The 18,548-nt window shown below is 37.4% G+C and overlaps 2 protein-coding genes across 2 annotated transcripts in view; both read left to right on the forward strand.

The window, feature by feature from the left end:
• The window catches only part of LOC5576407 (ubiquitin-protein ligase E3A), a 60,086-nt gene extending 54,364 nt beyond the window's left edge, over positions 1-5,722 (forward strand). Inside the window, exon 6 of the mRNA XM_021854547.1 lies at positions 5,021-5,722. Within this exon, the coding sequence (XP_021710239.1) occupies positions 5,021-5,217 (197 nt within the window). The 3' untranslated portion in view covers positions 5,218-5,722. The remainder of the gene's footprint in view (positions 1-5,020) is intronic.
• An 11,943-nt stretch (positions 5,723-17,665) lies between these two features.
• Positions 17,666-18,548, forward strand: part of LOC5576403 — a 28,748-nt gene continuing 27,865 nt past the window's right edge. The window contains exon 1 of the mRNA XM_021852321.1: positions 17,666-18,486. Coding sequence (XP_021708013.1) covers positions 18,197-18,486 — 290 coding nt within the window. The 5' untranslated portion in view covers positions 17,666-18,196. The remainder of the gene's footprint in view (positions 18,487-18,548) is intronic.

Here is an 18,548-nt window from a genome sequence, read left to right on the forward strand (position 1 = left end):
TCGAGGTACAAATGTACCGGTTTTCGAACCGGCGTTTGCACCGATGTTCACTTTACACATGTTTGGATTTAGGTTCAGTTTCGAGCGTTTCGGTTTGCACACGAAAACAGAGTACAAGGAGAGTACGAAATGTCCTGAACCACCGTGTTCGGTGTTCGTTTGGGAAGACTGGTGATTACAGTCCAGTGAACATAAGCTGGAAAATGGTGTGTGCAAGGATCAGTGTTATCGGTAAAACTGTTCCTGATGGCGATGCAGCCCATCTTCCGGGTTCTGTCGGGTAGAGTCGACATACTCCTGTACGCCGAAGACATCCTCCTCGTCGTTAAAGGGACTAAATGCGAAGAATTGCTCCAGATATTGCAGGCCGCCTTGAAGACTGTATGTAAATGGGCAAAAATTGTTGGTTTCGCAATGTCTGCGGCAAAGACGCATATTTTCCACTGCAACCCGAATGCGCGTCGGGAGCATGCGCGGAATGTTGTCGTTGATCAAGTCTCCATCCCGAAAACCAACAAGTTGAGGGTTCTTGGTGTCACTCTGGATCGTACCTTGATGTTCAAGTCCCGTTGCAAGATAGTGAAAAAGCGTGCAAGTCATGTTTACGAATACTCCAGATGATCGGAGCCAAACTAGCGCGAGGCAATCGGACAGGTCTGCTGCTAGTCGGTTCGGCGTTAATTACTGCAAAACCGGTCCGGAGGGGCTGGCCATTTGTTTGCACCGGCACAATCTGGGAAACAGATAGGCTACCGGAGGAGTTGATGGAAGGGGTAATACGCCCCATCTACAATAAGGGCGACAAGTTAAATTCCAAAAATTTTCGAGCGATCACCATTCTAAATACGACCTACAAAGTATTATCCCAGATCATTCAACGGACCAGATCTTTACTGTACGGAAAATTCTCCAATGTCGTGAACACCAGGTCCCAAATTTTTCATCTATTTCAAGGCGGCATACGATAGTATCGACCGCGTATTACTGCCCATAATCGCATAACAGTCCCATGTCGACTTTTGACCGCTTTGTGGTTTTTGCATATATCAACTCAATATCGTTAGAAGCTCGATAAAACCTGCTAAAAAAGTAGCTTTTGTTCTTTTTTTTTCTTCATTGAGATGATTTTTAGCGCAAACGGCTAGTTTTTCACCATTTGTCAGAAAAGCGTCAGATGAGCTGCTTTTAAGAAAGAGTAGTTTTACAGAGTTTCAAGTAGCATATTAAATACAAATAAACTATCACAAAATTTGAAAAACACGTTTTCGGTGAGATAAAATTAGTCGCCAGCAACAGGTTCAAGCTAAACGTAATTGTTTCACACTAGACTGAAAATGTGGGCAGCACAAGGTAGAGCTCTCCCGGAGGAAGGTCGAAACCCTGCACCGACAGAGATACCCGGACTGCGGGAAAAAGTAGAGGTAAGGTTATATTTGGGAGTATTGTCCTGAATCTTTCAGGAAACAGATGACAGTGTTGAGTGCAGTCGTATCGTTGCATAGGTTTTCCCGAATGCTCCCCGTTAGTCCATGATTTCTACGATGAAATTCGTACTAAGGGCAGACGCATAGGAAATGGTCCACCTTGTTGTGTGTATTGCAAGTGGTGCTAATTCTATGGGAAGGCAAGCCTTCCATGTTGTGCGATAAACGGGTGTATCCAGTCCGGGAGATGATCCGCTGTTCTTTTAATTAAATAACGTCGGTCCATGGTTGAGTATCTTGTTTGATCTTGTGTAGATGACACGTGCTCTGCTGGGACCATTCGGTTGCCCACTGCGCGTTGACGGACTTGGTTATTCATCTTTTGATGTCCTGAAGAGGAACCTTGTTTGTATACCTTGTTGACGCGTATCCTGCACCAGCCAGGCGATCAGCAGCTGTGTTTCCAGGTACACCACAATGTCCAGGGATCCACGCAAAGGTTGTGTCAGGTGGGGCAAACCGTAAAATACCTTGAAGTCATGGATGGGCGGGTGACTCGGACTGAATACTACACTAGCTGAGTCAGTAAGTATTGAGATGGATTGTTCAGCAGGAGTAGTAGCCGCGATAAAAACGGCTGCGGCTTCGGCGGAGAAGATGGAACATAGTGGGGCGAGACTTAGGCTTCTCGAAACGTCCATTCCATAGATGCCGATTCCCATGCCACGGTTCGATAGGGAGCCATCAGTGTATCTGTGGAGGTGGTTTGGGTAGTTATTACGGAGCCATTCAATGACAGACGCTCGAAGTGTGATAGAGTTGTCACCGGCACGGAAACGGTTCATGATTGCACTATCGTTTTTTGGTTTTCCTGTCTACCAACACCTGTCTCCGTACCAATGAATCTTGGCCACTGAAGGCAGATCCACGTTGGCTACCATACGAAGGATTCTGCACCCCTCGGAGAGGAGGAAGATCCTTTCCTTTCCGGCGGTTTTCTCGGCGAAAGCAGCGGCCTTCTTGCAGATAGTTGCGGATATAACACGGCGGAAAGGAAGTATACCAGCTTCAGTGCACGCGGCATTCGCCGGAATACACGGTAACTGTCCTGAGATGATGCGAACGTAGGTTTTGTACACTGGTGCGAGGATTTGGAGCAGCCTTCCGGTAGCGATACACGTTAATTCCAGACCGTAGACTAGACGGCTGTCGATTATTGCGTGAGCAACTCGAAAACGTATTTCCCGATTGTTAGATCGATGTGGATTGTACGCACTAGGTTTAACCGAGTACGACAATTTGTTTCCACAGACTCAAAATGTTACTTGAATGTAAGCTCTCTATCGATTATGACTCCAATGGCTTTGACGGTCTTTTTTAGCGGAATGGGTTGACCTTGAATGGTGATAGGGGAACCGATAATTCGATGTCCAGTGTTGCAAATATGACAGCGAATGCTTTTGGGTGCCGACAGAGTAAACCCCACCGACGAGGTCCATTTGAAGACGGCGTTGACTGTAGCTTGAGCTTTAATTCTGGTGCGAACAGGTGTGCAGCTTGAAATTACCAGCAAGATATCATCCGCGTATACGAAAATGTAAATCCCACTTGGGAGATTTCGGAAAACACCACGCACTAGGTGTATACTATGCAATAGTTAGTAAAACATGTTTCAATACTCATCAGATTAATCAAAAACTCGACTAACTGTTTCAATAGTAAAACTATTGATGAACTATCAATTTACTATTGAAAAACAATCAATTTTTTTAACTTCGAGAGTTTGAAATTTACACATCATTATTCCCTCTACCCTATCTCAACCCTCATCCTATCCTTCCTGATAGTGTTCATGTGGTAGACATATACTTACGCTCTTATTTCATCAGCAAACGCTTCAAAATAGAAAGCGTAAAATAAGTTATCATACCGTTTTGATTCATATTACGGACACTTAAGGTCTCAGTGCAGTATAACTCATCAAAAAGCATATACAATAAATCATTCTATATAGGGAAAGTGTACCAGTTATGGCCATAGTGGTTCCCTATTTAGACATATGTGTCTTCTCAAAAACTTTCACATTTTGAATATGTTTGAATGTTTCAGCATCAAGATATATTCCATGTCAAACTAATTAACACACAGAATGATCAAAAATTTGAAGATAACCAAATTATCACGTTTGGCGAAAAAGGGAACCATTATGTCCATGACTGGTACACCTACCCTACTGTGATGCTATCATATTTCGCGCACGCTCCTAATTTCGCTTACTGTCATTTTATCCATAGTTCTTGATACATATTGGGCAAAGTAAATGCATGTTATGTAACCATAACTGAAACATAATTATTCAAAGAACTAGCCAACTAAAATTTATTTTGCAAAACATGTTCCAAATGATAGTGAGCAAAATTAGGAGCTTGCGCGAAATTTGGGTACTTTACGGTAATTCCTCTGCGAACCTTCAAAACACTTAACTTTCGAACGGCTGTTAAAGATTTTGATTCCGCAACACGGATAACACTGCGGAACACGTTTTTGTCTCAAGCACCAAAATACCGCTATTTACTAAATTAAGGGTTGCTTAGTCCATTGCCGTTTTCAGAAATATCATGGCACGTCTAGTTTTCGAGATATTGGCTGTTGAAAATGCAAAACATGACTGTTTCATCCAACTTGCATGCAAGTTTACCAGCTTGTACGGCAATTTATTTGCTTAACTTGTCACAGAATTCAAACTTCATGTATAAAACAAATTATCAACAAAGTTTATAATATTTTCGATAGTAAAATGTTATTTTTGATGGTTCAAAAAAGTATTGTATTTTTCCATATAAAAGAAACAAAGAATTCATATAAGACTGCAAGCATGTTGAAAAAATCGATTTAAACTAAATTTTATCGTTATATTTCAAATAAATTGTATCTCAATTGAAAGTTCATGTCCTTTTCAGCATACTTGGTGGATTTTATCATAAAAACTTTGATGAATCGTTCTTTAAATTTCATGTAAACACCAACAAAACCAGTCTTTTATGCAACTTTGGTGACCTGTAGCTAAAAATTGTGACGTGCTGGAACATTTCTGAGAACGGCATCATATTCAGCGACCCAAAATCTACTAGAGACACATAACTTGATCCTTGAGACATGCAAAAATGTAATTTTTCTGACTCTGTGTAATTATTAATTAATAGAAATATGTGGACTTTTCATGATTCTAATTCCGGACAGCTCATGAAAATCATACATAGAAAAGACAAATTATCAATGGAAATCGTCAAACCACCAAAGAGACATCAGTTGTGCAATATAAATTTGCATATCATCTTTGAAAAATGCTAATTAAAACGAGCCTAAAAAATGAGATCTTTTAAACGGCAATAATTAAAACATTTCGTGTGAAATGTTTCCCATACAAAGCATAGTGTCCGGAAATTAAAGCTGTCCGTAATCGTATGAATCAACACGGTACATTGAAATACAAAGTATTATTTTTTCGGAAACTATTCAAAATAAGAAAATAAAGAATAATTAGCATTTACGCAATTGTATTGAACTTAATCCCTGGTCATTTATTTTCCTCACAGGTTCCGATCGGGTCCCGGTCGGTGGACTCAGTCGGCTGAAGCTGGTTATCGCCCGAAATGGACCGGACTGCGACCGATTACCGACCAGCCATACATGTTTTAATGTATTGCTGCTGCCAGAGTACAGCACCCGGGAAAAACTCGAGGAACGCCTACTGAAAGCCATTAACTACTCCAAAGGATTCGGAATGCTTTGATGGACACCGAAGACGAATCATATATTGTAAAAGCTTATACTACATTTACATACATTTCGCAGGAAACCTACAAACATATATGATTTAGGAATGGATGAAAAAGATGAAGAATATCGGCCAGAATTCTTTTTCAGAACTGTGAATGCTCTGAATAATTCAAACGGAATGTGAAAATTTTGAATTGTTGTTTCATATTTTTTGAAGTCGAATGTAAAAATGTTTTTTAACTTTGTTTTGACGATCTCGTAAATATGGATTTTACTACACAGCAATCATGCTGAATGATTACGTTCTGGCGGCGTCACCGGTGCATACTTTGCTGGAAGGCGAAATATTTCTGCAAAATCGACTTTGTAAGACATTTTCTATTATACAAGTTTTTGTGAGATACGTCTATTGCTTTTTGCTAAAGCAGTTGTACTTAATCGATATACTTTTGATTTTTCCCCCAAAAAATAGGTGAAACAATAAATTCGAAGAATGTGCCCGAGCCATGAAAAATAAATTGCTGCGGTTCTCATTGTGAAAGAAAATTGCCTTGTCGTGTAATGTTCGCCGCCTCCTTCGGAAACGGAATGAAGCACCTGGCGCGTCAGTGAGTATGATTAATATTACTTCCAGCCTATCGACACGCGAACAAAGTTTGCCCGTCTTTGGATTAGGTTTGTTTCTCCTGGTAAGTACGTGAAAATAGACACACCACAAATTCAACAAGCTTTGTCTATTAATTGCTTTCACTGTTTGGTGTCTGAGGTGTGCCATTTGGTGGTTCACTGGTTGTTTTCTGTTGATGTTATTGTGCAATAATCGTGGATGTTAGATCTTGGAAACTTTAATACTTTTCGTATTTTATTGTCCTTTTTACAACCCGATAAAAAAACTCGGAAAGATACAGTTTGTTACCAGAGGTTTTCAGACAATTTGACTCGCGGAGCACTTTTCATATTGTTCATATGCAAGGTGAATCTGTTCATTCTCGCTGTTCTGTTTGAAATTCGGTATTTTTAACATGCGTAAATAGATTTCAACGAAAATCAAGAAGTGTGTCGTCTTCATAAATATTGATTTTCTTTTCATGTACTTTTTTATGATCTGAAAACATGCTATTTTTAATCAGCTTGCCTGATCCGATTGAGGTTCAAAATGAGACAATTTCGCATTCAAATTGAATTAGAATTTGGGTTTCTGCTAACTATTCCGAAATAGATTGGCAAACAACATAACTACTGTTATTTAAATATAATTTCGCTGTTGTTTTCAATTCGGACATCCAGCAAATGTTTGCGACGTGGTCATTATTTGTTCTTGAATTCTCTTGAATAATTATGCATAGTCGCTTTTAAAACTGCACGTACAAATCAAACTTTCCCCAAATACATGCTGGTACGTTGACGGTATTTGAATACATTGGGTAACGTCCGCAAGCTGAATCAATCAAGGTGCATATGCCAACAAATAGGTCACACAACGCAGTGGATACTTCCACCTCATATTGCAAATCATAAATTGCCGCATGCGGAAAATGAAGTACTATCGCACGACATAACATGGAAGACGGGAAGAAAGTACAAATTCCCATTTCTTTCTTCCATTCCAATCGTACACAAAGCAAGCATAAAAATCACAAACTATTTGCTACAGGATTTATTACCCTCCAAGCCAACATACTTCTCCCTTTCGGTGCTAGCGTTAGTCAACCTACACACAAGTTAGTCATTTTCACCACCAACCACCCCTATTTACCACACGAAACTAGGTTCACCTGTTACTGCTTTGAGCTATTCAGATATAATTGTCCTATGTTACGAGCAGAGTGATACTAATTAGCAGTGATAATTTACACGTTCGAAAAGAAAATTATTTCATGAAACAGAGTAATTAAAATTTTAATGTATTTCGCCATCACATAACATAGGACAGTTATGCTTGGAACGGATATCACAATTGCAACGAGGAAAGTAGGGAGCTCCACTGTCGTAAATTTGGTTCGGGAATTGCGAAACACTTGGGTTTGGTTGTTTATGAGCCTTTGTGGGTTGATATACCGCTAGTCGCGAAGGATTCCATTTGGTCGTACTTATACGTATATAAATGTATAGAACATATATTTCGGGATAATCGTTTTATTCACATTCCTTCACGATGCTTACGCTGCATTGTTGCCAGTACATTTTTTTGCGACAAGTACATTAGAAATAGTTTTGGGTGAAAATCATCGATTTACGCGAGATAAAGCGGCACGTGACCGAAAATTTTCATAAAAAAATTAAAACCAAAAATGGTTCACACAAAGATGTGGATGCGTTTTAACCAAAATGATCTCTAAAGTCACTTTTTTCCTTACTCTGATTGTAGAGATTCAAGATGAACACACGGTGCCCCGTTATTATAAAAAAATCGTCCATCAAATCTGAGCACAGCTCGTTTCCTGAGGTCATTCTGCACCTCTAGACCAATTTTTAAAAAAATCCCTTGGAGGAATCTCGAGAAATCTTGATTTGAAGTTTTTGACGTAAAATTTCATCAAGGCCAAACCACGAAATTTTCAGGGGCACAATTTTAGAGAACCAGATAACCGTGTGTGTTGAAAATTTAACTCACTGGTTACTCGCTGGTGGTGACCAATCGATCAAATTTTCAGCGCGAACGGTTGTCAGGTTCTCTAGATTTGTGTTCTTAAAAATTCGAGGTTTGGCTTCGAAGCATCTTCACCTTAAGGTGAAGATGAATCGAAGCCAAACCTCAAATTTTCAAGAGCACAAATCTGGAGAACCAAACTTCCGTTCAAGCTGAAAACTTTATCGATTGGTCACTGGCTAGTGGTGACCAATCGATTAAGTTTTCAGTTCAAACGGAAGTTCGGTTCTCCAGATTTGTGCTCTTGTAAATTTGAGGTTTGGCTTCGATTTATCTTCACTTTAACTTGCCAGAGTGACTTAAGTATGTTTTTACATGGCTTAAGCCAGTACGCTTAGTTTAATAGAATGAAATCTAAGAAATAAATGTCAATATATAATTGATGTCACGTTAGATAAACATGAAACATTCAATGCTGAATATTATTAACAGCTTTTTTACGACTTTCACACTAAATGACCAGCCCACCGAAGTCTGCCGTATTTATTTTGCTTAATAATATTTGCTTCTTAGTACATCTAGTACTATTCTTGATGTTTAGTTTTCCACCGAATCCCTCAGCACTTTACATGAAAAATATTCTGTTCAACATTTTCGGCCACAACAGGATTATAACTAAACGGGAAACATGATTTTCATTTGTCACAAGTGTTCGAAGATTAACAAAGTCTTTAAAAACATCAAATAAATTTCCAATAAGTACTACTTAAGTATCAACATCACTAGGACTGCAACCATTTACCTCGTTTTTTTTTTTTTTTTGGGATTTAGCGTCAATCTGTTTATTGATTTCTAGGTCGCGTTCAACTCAGTAACGAAAATCTAGCTGTTGCAGGTAATATCAAAGACTTAAAAATAACACTGACAAATACAATCAAGTGGAAGAATTGTAGACGAAGAGCCTAGTTTTTTTGTAAAATTACATGAAATGAAAAGATATGAGTTTCTGAATTTACTGTTCAATATTGCGTTTTGTCGCTAATACTCCTTGATTTTGCAGACGATGGCTTTATTAGAATCGATCGCACTGCAGTAAAGTAGGGTTTCACTATTTTAAATGGATCATCTAGGATAAGCTTGTAATGTCATTTACTCTGCCCAAACGTATATGGTTGCATGTAGAGAAAGAAGTAGATTCAGATGTGTTGGTGGTGAATCAGTGCTTGATGGAGATATAGATGAATTTGTTGAAGAGCCATCTAACACTTGTGATGTATGATAATGAAATAATGTTTCCTGTGTAGTCAAAACACGTGTTCTGGCTGCGATTATCTCGTTTTACGGGTTACGTTATCAGCTTAGGGACCCGCAACTTACAAAGGGAAACGACATTTCTACACTGTTGCTCGATAAAGGCTTATCTGACTTCATAGATCCATTATGTCGTTAACAACTTCGACAAAATATCTAGCGATCCTTTATCGTACAACACTGAAAAGTGTTTAGAAAACTAGATCAGTTCACAATAATAATACAAAGAGAGCAACGATGAATGAAAGCATGCCTAAATGAAACATCATTGTAAATTGCTCTGTATAAAACGCTTATTCGTGGCTCTCTAAGCACATTAATTTAAGAACAGGAGCGAAAACTATTGAGCGAATAAAATAGGCAAACTTCAGTGAGCTGGTCATTTAGTGCGAATGCCGGAAAAAAAAGTTGCATCAATCAGCTGGAAGTCTGCGGCCCCGTGGAAGACATCCGCGTATGTTCATTCTGATATTAACGTGAGCATACCAGCGCAACCAAACCATTCCATATTTGAAACAAACGGTTGATACTAGCTCTAATCGACTATAGAAGTATTCACATGGCTTATCTTCTAACTATTTTTGTGCTATATTTTTTCTCAGACCCTTTTGTGTTTCGAAATAACAACACTGTTAATTGTTAATTTATTTCTTTTGCCTTTCAAACGGTTCAACAGAGAAAACAACAATCAATTAAATTTAAACCAGTAAACTACGAGAACAGTTTGGCCAACTTTTTGTAGTTTTTTTTAGTGCTATTGCAATATTTTAATAAAGGTTATATGGAAATTTTAAGTCAAAAACTTCAAATCAAGAGCTCTCGAGAATCCTAGAGGCCCAGAGGTGCAGAATGACTTCAGGAATCGAGCCTTGTACTCAGATTTGATGGACATTTTTTTATGATAACGGTCTGTCGGGGCACCGTGGAACAATGATGAACTTGTGGCACATTAACATTCCTTCCCCATCCAAACTAACTGTAAGGACTTGGCTGGCGCCGTTATTGTTGATCAATAAAATGGGTTCTGCTAAAATGTGCAGAACCGAGAATATGTAGTTAGAAAGTTCCCACATCCCTTATTCATTTGGCTCAAAGTGCAATTCCTACCAGCTCCGATCAATCACGACAGGTACAGTCAGTCCATGCTATGCTGAAATAATATGGAGAAACAAAGATAATATTTCTAACACTGGAAAAACTATCATAGGGTGAGAACACGCGATAATAAATCTTCGAGCTTTTTAGTGGAATACAGTCACCCCACAGTTATGGATCAACTAAGGGTCATTTTTCTGAACAAAGTATGATTAAAATATATGGCGACGATGTACAAAACAAAATTACCCCCCTGGCCCAGCAGAATATAGTTGTTTTTGAGAATACACCTCAAAATTCCCGGTTATTTACGAAAAAGTGTCGATTTTGATAGAAATTTCAAACGATGTCCACCCCACAGATGTGGATCAGAGGGAGAGGACCCAAGTAACCATGGAGCATTATATAATTGCATATATAATGCAGCTGCATTGCCGTAAGCCTACCATTAAAGTAGTTTAAAAGTGAAAAAGGGCACTTTTACAGTTAAATTATTGGAAAAAGGACGATAAAGCAATGAAGCAACTTATAAAGTAATATTAATGCAGCAGTACAATTTATAAAGTGATGTTAGTGCATTGATACATTTGTAATGTAGGGTTAATGCTTTATTGCTTGACAGCTCTTGAAATTTGTTGAATAAAAGCAATGTTTCATCAATGGTGTTGATATGCAGTAGAATACGTGCAATGTTATGATGCGTGTGGTTACTTGGGGAGGATCCCTATTATGGATCAAATCGACTGATATTATGGATCAAAACACTAGAACAGCAATTTATATGCGAGGTAAACGAATGGTGTGCTTGTAAAAGCATATATTTTGACGTTTGTTTCGGAATCGCCTTATCTTTGATTCATAACTGTGATGTGGTTTTCAATGTCACACAGTTATGAAATAACGCTTCTGGAAATACGGTTGACATTTTATTTCCTATGGACGGACAAAATATGCTTAAGCATATTATAATTGCTTGCGATGCTGTAAAGATGTATGGTTCAGGTATCACTCCAAAAATGTGTCATGTGCGATTCATTACAAAAAGCATATAGCTTTTTTCCATAATGTTTTTCATATAACTTTTATTTAGAAATCGTATAGATAGAGTTCATTATGAAAATCACATACCTTTTAAGCATAAAGTCGATGGATATGAAATCCAATGGATGTTGGTGTCCTAGACAAAATCATATACATTTCATCTGAAACTTATATAGATAATTATTGATTCTTTAATAAAAATGAAATAATTTTCAAATTGCATTTAACTACATGATTGTTTGAAATAAAATTTCAAAAATAAAATACGTTATAGTAGTACATTTTTAAATTATATATTTAACATAACATATTTGCATCCACGTAAAAGATTTTTCCGTTGACATAGTTGGAGAGGGACCAAGTGCTTCTCCAGTCTTTCCTCATCCGGTTATTCGAATCCACTACCTAGCCATCTCATAGTTACTACTGTAACCTACAGAAAAGGGGATTTTTGTTGTAGCATGGTCGATACAAAAATCTAAAACAATGAAACCATGTTAACAAAATTAAAGCACAAAACAAGCTGCCGAATGAAACAACTCACCTAGATATCGTCAAGCAGAACTTCAGAAAATTCTCAGTTGTATGGAATTAGAAGCGGAATTCTTCAGCGAGCAAGGTGAATGCTTGTAAATAATGGTCCCACATTCTGAAATATATACATAAAACTATATAATTATTGAAAAGCTGAAATTTACCAACTTACCTTTAAAAATTTGCAAGAACTCCAAAATCCGCTATCAAATTGTATGCAGTAGCCGCCATCGTGTCACTAAATATAAAAACAGATTTTTTTCACAATGGAAAATCATATACCATGTATCTGATTTTTCAATTACCGATTGGGTAAACGATATCCAATAAGTTATATGTGAAATTTAAACGACTCCCATATAGTTATTATTTGAACCTCGTTGGATCATCATATAGTCTTTATTGGGTGTTAATAAAACCTATTAAATGTGAATTCTGATGCGTGTATATGATATTTCAGATAAATATGATCGGATTAATTGACTCAGTGATAGGTAAAATATGTTCTGTGTAATTGGGTCCTAAAATGTTTAATGAAATCTTGTTTCAATTTAATGACACGAAAGAGCATGTTACTGCAACTATTTTAGCAATTTTTCCCGCTCAAATAACGGCTACATCATATTTAAACTTTAATTTAAAAATTGGGTCCATAAATGAACCTTGACACTTTTGATCATGTTTGACGTTCGCTCAATCGACAAAAACACCACAGGGCTTTTAGTTTTAACACTGGGGTTGTTCCTATCTGACATTTCGGAAGGGACACGGAAAGCAAAATACACCCAAAGTTTGAGTTTAAGCCATGGAGTGTGACAAAATCTAAAAAAATGTTTTTTGGACTTAAGCAAAAGAAAAACAATAAAAAATTGAGTAAACATGTGTTTTTGGCCTAAACTTAAGCGTTTGGCATTAAAATTGGGACAGGCCTTTAGGACCCTATTGCAACTCTATTTGGTGAGATATTCCCGTTTTAATCCAACTCTGATCCATATCTGTGTGCTATCCATAACTGTGGGGTGACTGTACCTGTAGGTAGATGAAAAACCGAATTTAGCACTATACCATTTAATTCAACTAGAGTTTGTATCCTATGACAGATACGCGTATTTCGACCTAAATTGTAAGGTCGTCTTCAGTGTCGTTTTCTAGAGTTTGAAACACGACACTGAAGACGGCCTTACAGTTGAGGTCGAAATACGTGTATCAGTCGAAGGATACAAACTCTAGTGGAATTAAATGGTATAGTACTAAATTCGGTTTTTCATCTACTTATCATAGGGTGTCGATAACAATGGTTGAAGATGTACCAGAATATTGTTTGTTTGCTGAAAATATATCTAAATTTAACATAAATAGCAAGATAAAAGGTGAGCAGATAAATTATTTCGTGCATATTAGATAAATAAAATTAACTCTTGTTACAGGACAAATTATATGTCTATAGACAGAAAAAGTCATATTTGGACGGTTGAGAGGTAACGAATTACTACAAGTAAGACTACAGGGTGTCCGCAAATTATCCGTACCAACTTTGAAGACATGGCTCTATACAATCAAGCGTACCAACTTTGAAGACATGGCTCTATACAATCAAGCATAATAAATTCAATATTCTTGCATGGTTTTATACATTGGTTTATTATATTCTCAAGAAGTTTGACATATTTACGATTTCAAATAATTGCAAATCCATCCCAAATGTATTGAGGTGTCTTAAAAGCAACTGTTTTCCGAGCTTTATGACGGAAGAGAAATGACCATAGAACTCACTAGATTTGAACCTTATAATTTTCTATTTCCATTCTAACTTGAAGCCACTAACCTGTAGATTACTTCAAATAATAATAGGAATTTTGGATTCACCTCTTTTAGGTTTTAGGGACAACACATCTCCAGTATGACTAGCGGCCCTCAGGAAAAACGTATCCGAAAAATTTAAATTTGCCTATCTCAGTAACAAGCAATCATTTCAAAATTTGTTAAAGTTGTATTTTGTGTTAACATATAGATGTATTATAAAAGATACATGGACATTGATTTTTCATTGTTTTCAATACGAGATCATCTTTACAATGTTTTGCTGTTCGAATAATTTGCGGACACCCTGTAAAACTATTTAAATGATCATTACACACTAAAATTATATTGTTTCGCAGGAATTTTGTAATTTATCTTCCGTGTTACCCATCAATAAATTGACAGAATTGACGATTCGTTTATTACCACAGATGCCACGAGAACATTTCTGACTGAATACACTCTTTTCACATTCTCCAATAAAAATAAACACTATGGCCCTATTGAATGTTTGCCCGAAGAGATTAGAGGTACACAATGTAGCGTACCGCGTACGAATCTAATATAGCGCGTTTGGTAAAATGATCCAACCCCAGCAAATCGATAATTGAGTAGGCTAAAAAGCAAATCGAAAATATATCCAGCAGCAGAAGACTCTGTGATCTGGTAGAAACTACACGTAGCTTCGTTTTCCATTTATATCCCGAAAGTTTGAACAAAGTGTAAATCTACAAATCCTAAGTGAAACATAAACTAGCGATTTGCATCAAGCCTGCCTTAATTGTCATTGGCAAGCTGGAGTTATCTTGCGGTTTGAAAACAACTTTATTTCATATTTGGTGTGTATTATCTGTGCCTTCCTTCTTGGATAAACCTCTAGTTTAGACGATTTGTTAAATTTTGGCTTTTATCACACTAAAAAGTCATAGAAATAATGAGGTTTTCGTAAAAAAATCAGCTCTCTTGGAACAGTAGTCTCCGTCATGTTCCAAAAGTGGATCAACTGATTAAGCAATAAAAATCAAGGAAATTATCTATATTCAAGTGGCTTTTCGCCCATGGCGAGTTGGCCAGAAATGAAGGAAAGTCCTATTGATGATCTTAATGCATCATTCGAACAATTTTAGTTGCAGCCTCAAGGAAAAATGTTAAACTCGTGTTAAAATCTACTATTTTGTTCGCAATTGTTTGCATCATTCCCAAGCTGCTACTACTGGAGCATTATCGTAACTATTAAAAAAACGTATCAATAGAAATTTCAGCGAAAATATTTTTAACTCTCTTTTTATATTTTTTTCTTGTTGTAAAGGTTCAAATCTTGCGAGTGACACACAAAGATCTCTTATAGGACTTTTCGAAATTACATATGTTATGTTATTTTTTGTTCTAAGTAATCCATTACTGGAACCGGCACCCTAGCTAGGTTGATGCTGGTAAGAATTCTCGCGAAACATTATTAAAGGACCTATGTACAAATGAGAGGCTCTCTTTGTTTACTTTCTCTTTGATCAATAACTGAGTCACATTAAGGTGAAGGTTCATTGAGCACGTAAACATAATGTTGCCACCCCCTCGAGCCACCCGCTAAAGCACCCTCTCGAGCAACCCAAAAGGCAGAGCACAATGTTATGTGCGTCGGCCAAAAATAAATCATCATGTTTCATGTATACCTCCACCAACAAAATTATGTAGGTTGTGTTACTTGCACACGTTTCATACAAAGGTATTATTGTCGTTATGAATTTATCAACAACTTCATAAAAACTCAAAATCACAATTTATTTCATTTGGTAGTGAAAACATGTTTTTTTGACCAAAATTATAAGCATTTTTCACACCATGCGTGTGTTGTTTACTATTTTTGGCAGTTTTCTCCTCTCTTCTCTCGCTTCTCACGGACGGAGAAAGTTGCCATCAGTATACATTTGAATTCTACAGTCAATTGTACTGTACAATATCCTATATTCATTTTTGCTGTTAAATTGCGTCGTACATTGTTTTTCTCACGCATAAAAATGTTTTGCAACTTTTGTGACATTGTACACCTTTTGAGTATTATGAAATTGTAAAATACGTGGTTGTAGCAAGTGTATGAATATCCAAACCATTCTAATTGCAAACATAAAAACTGACATCACTTCCAATCAGTGAGAGCGGCGCATCCGAATCATAAACAATGTTGGCTCAGTGAATTCGCGTTCCGGTGCTGTTTTCGAGCACAAATTAACTAATATAAGTGATTTATTGCTCCCAGGAGTATCGTGCGTGAATAATCAAAGTGTTTCAAGTTTCGCATTAGATTTTTGAATTGCTTCTGTGAGTAAAAATACGACTAAAAGTGAGTTTTAGAACGGGCACCGAAAAGCCAGCAAACAATATCTCGGTGAATGAAGAAGAAGTGATTCGGAAGTGCGTGGTATTTTACAACACAAATCACAGCAATAACTACGTATTTGCATTCAAAAACTGGTGATTTGTGAAAAACATATTATGGAATGCTTTCAGTTAAGAAACCACCGCTCTACAATAAGGTTAGTAACTTCAAATAATCATTTTTTGTGATCGCTCTCCAAAACACCGTGAGAAGTGTGGGAGGAGGGAGCGGAAAGCGAAGGGGGAAGTAAGGTGCCATATTAGAGGCCATTTTGGTACTCATGGGGATATGTCCTTAACCTCTTCTGTTGCGTTTTTTGTATAAAACGCTTCTCATGGAAATTGCCTTTCGATCTGTAGTGAAAAACTTCCCAAAAGCTTCAGTATTCCACTGTTATAATCGAAAGAGAGCGAGAGAGGAGAGAATCTCTCATTTGTACATAGATTCTTTAGTAATGTTTCGCGAGAATTGTTGAAACTTATTATTCATGCTTTAATGGAGAAAGTTGCTGAAGTTACATTTTTTTAAACTAATTTCGTTTGGGATTAATTTTGAGTTAATAGGGTTGAAGTTGTTTCCATTTGAATCCATGTGAAAAAATACCTACTGACTTCATATCAGTTCACTCAACTTTCAGTACTATGCCACTAACTCAATTTTGAGCTTACGCAGTAAGGCTCGGTTTTTGGGTAGTTTTGCTTTTCGTTCTCTGCCAACAATAGAAGAAGCAAATTAAATAAGCCGAGAAAAATAACTCAATAAGTTAAAAAATACTCAAATATGTATTTTTTATTTTTTGCTTGTACGCTTATACTTACATTAACATAAATGTGAAACATTTTTCAAAATTCCACCGTAGAGGAAGGGGTGGTAAAAAGAACTCCTTAGGATAGAAACACAATGAATTTGTATAGTTCTATCGCACAACATCAAAAATAGAGATGTTATCTAAAGCGACTCGAATTTAGACTAAAAAAGTTAAATTTACTCATTTTTACCGTTAGCAAAAACAGATGCAAGTGTTCATTTTACTTGGACCTGGAAACCATTTCATTTTCATAAACGTAAGCAAACCAAATATTTTTGAATGTTTCCTTTACATATCAGAAAATTTATCTGTGAATGACTGTGACCTATTCAAAAAAATTTAAATGTATCAGATTTGACATCATATCATAACGACGTTCATCTCACTACGAAACCTCAAGACCTCCAAGCTTAAAATTACATCAGTTATAATTTTTAAACGTGGTTTTCTTAAATCTTAGTTTGCGTTGATTTTTTCACGTCAATTAACCTCCGTATCAATCCGAACACTCTTATTTATGCTCTAATCGTCCATGCATGATGAAAATTCATTGAAATTAGTTTTTTCCTCTGTAAAAGGCACGGTGTTCATTTACCACCCCTGTTCATTTTTCCAGATTTTCCATAGTAATTTTCATATGGACCTACATAATATTTGGACTGGGTTTCTTTAAATCACTACCGAAAGTGCTGAAAGATATGACAGATCGAATTTTTAAACTCATTTGTAATTTTAACCCTCTAATGCACACCCATCCATTAAATTTATTCAATTACTTCAAATTATGTTTTTTGGCATTAGAACAAATGGCCGGAATGATGGCAACCAACATGCGCTGTTCAAGTAACCGATCCACGACTGCAACCATACCGTATATATGTAGGTACCTTCAACTTTCGCGAGCCAGCCAGCCTTTGCCAAAGTGAAGTTCATCGGTTGGTAGTAGAGCATAACCAGCCGAGCCAAACGAAGGTACTCTCACTCAGTCCCATGTGCCGGATTCCACCGCGTGTCACATCCAACGTGGTAACCGAGGTGGCGTGCAGAAAGTATATCATCGCTTGGTCCGGATTACCTCGCATTCCGCAATCTGCATTATTCCGCGATACCGCAAACACGTCATACCCGGGATTTCTCGCTATAGCGAGGTGCAGTTCACTTCTGGAGTTTGTGTCTTGTGTGTGATACAGAGAAAGGATTCCCATTGGATTCCATAAGTTTTTGAAACCAGGCAAGTGCTTGCGAAAGTGATTTATTTGTGCGTTCCTGGATGCAGTAGAAGAGGCATTGGTGCAAGGAAGGAATCAAAGGATCCCTGGTTGGTCTTTTTAAGTTGTTGAAACCGAATTGCTCAATTCACTTCCAGTCATGAGTGGAAACGTGTTGGACGTGTTTTCAAGAAGACAATTTAGCCGATACTCTGGTGGAATACAGGTGCTATGTTATTTGAAGAAGAGAGAAAGATGCCTCTAGTCAATGCCAACATGTGCGCTGATTACCTGTTCTACGTAAGTCGAGCGGATATCTTCTCCGTGTATCCATCCATCCTGCAGGAGATCTTGGTGGTGGAGGAACTTTTCCGAACGAAGAAGGTTTCCCCCATTGGATTCACCATCACGACGGACCAACTAAGATTGCAGCTTCCAAGTGAGTTCGAGTGGCAATTGAAGCAATACTTTCGATTGCTGGAACAGCAGAAGAAAATCAACGCTGCCACGGAAAGCGGGATGTAAGTAATCGAAAACCATGCGTCTCCATCAAACATATTTCAGAACGGGTACGAAATCAGTT

This window comes from Aedes aegypti, chromosome 3 (assembly GCF_002204515.2).
Source record: "Aedes aegypti strain LVP_AGWG chromosome 3, AaegL5.0 Primary Assembly, whole genome shotgun sequence".
In the NCBI taxonomy this organism is placed as follows: Eukaryota; Metazoa; Arthropoda; class Insecta; order Diptera; family Culicidae; genus Aedes; species Aedes aegypti.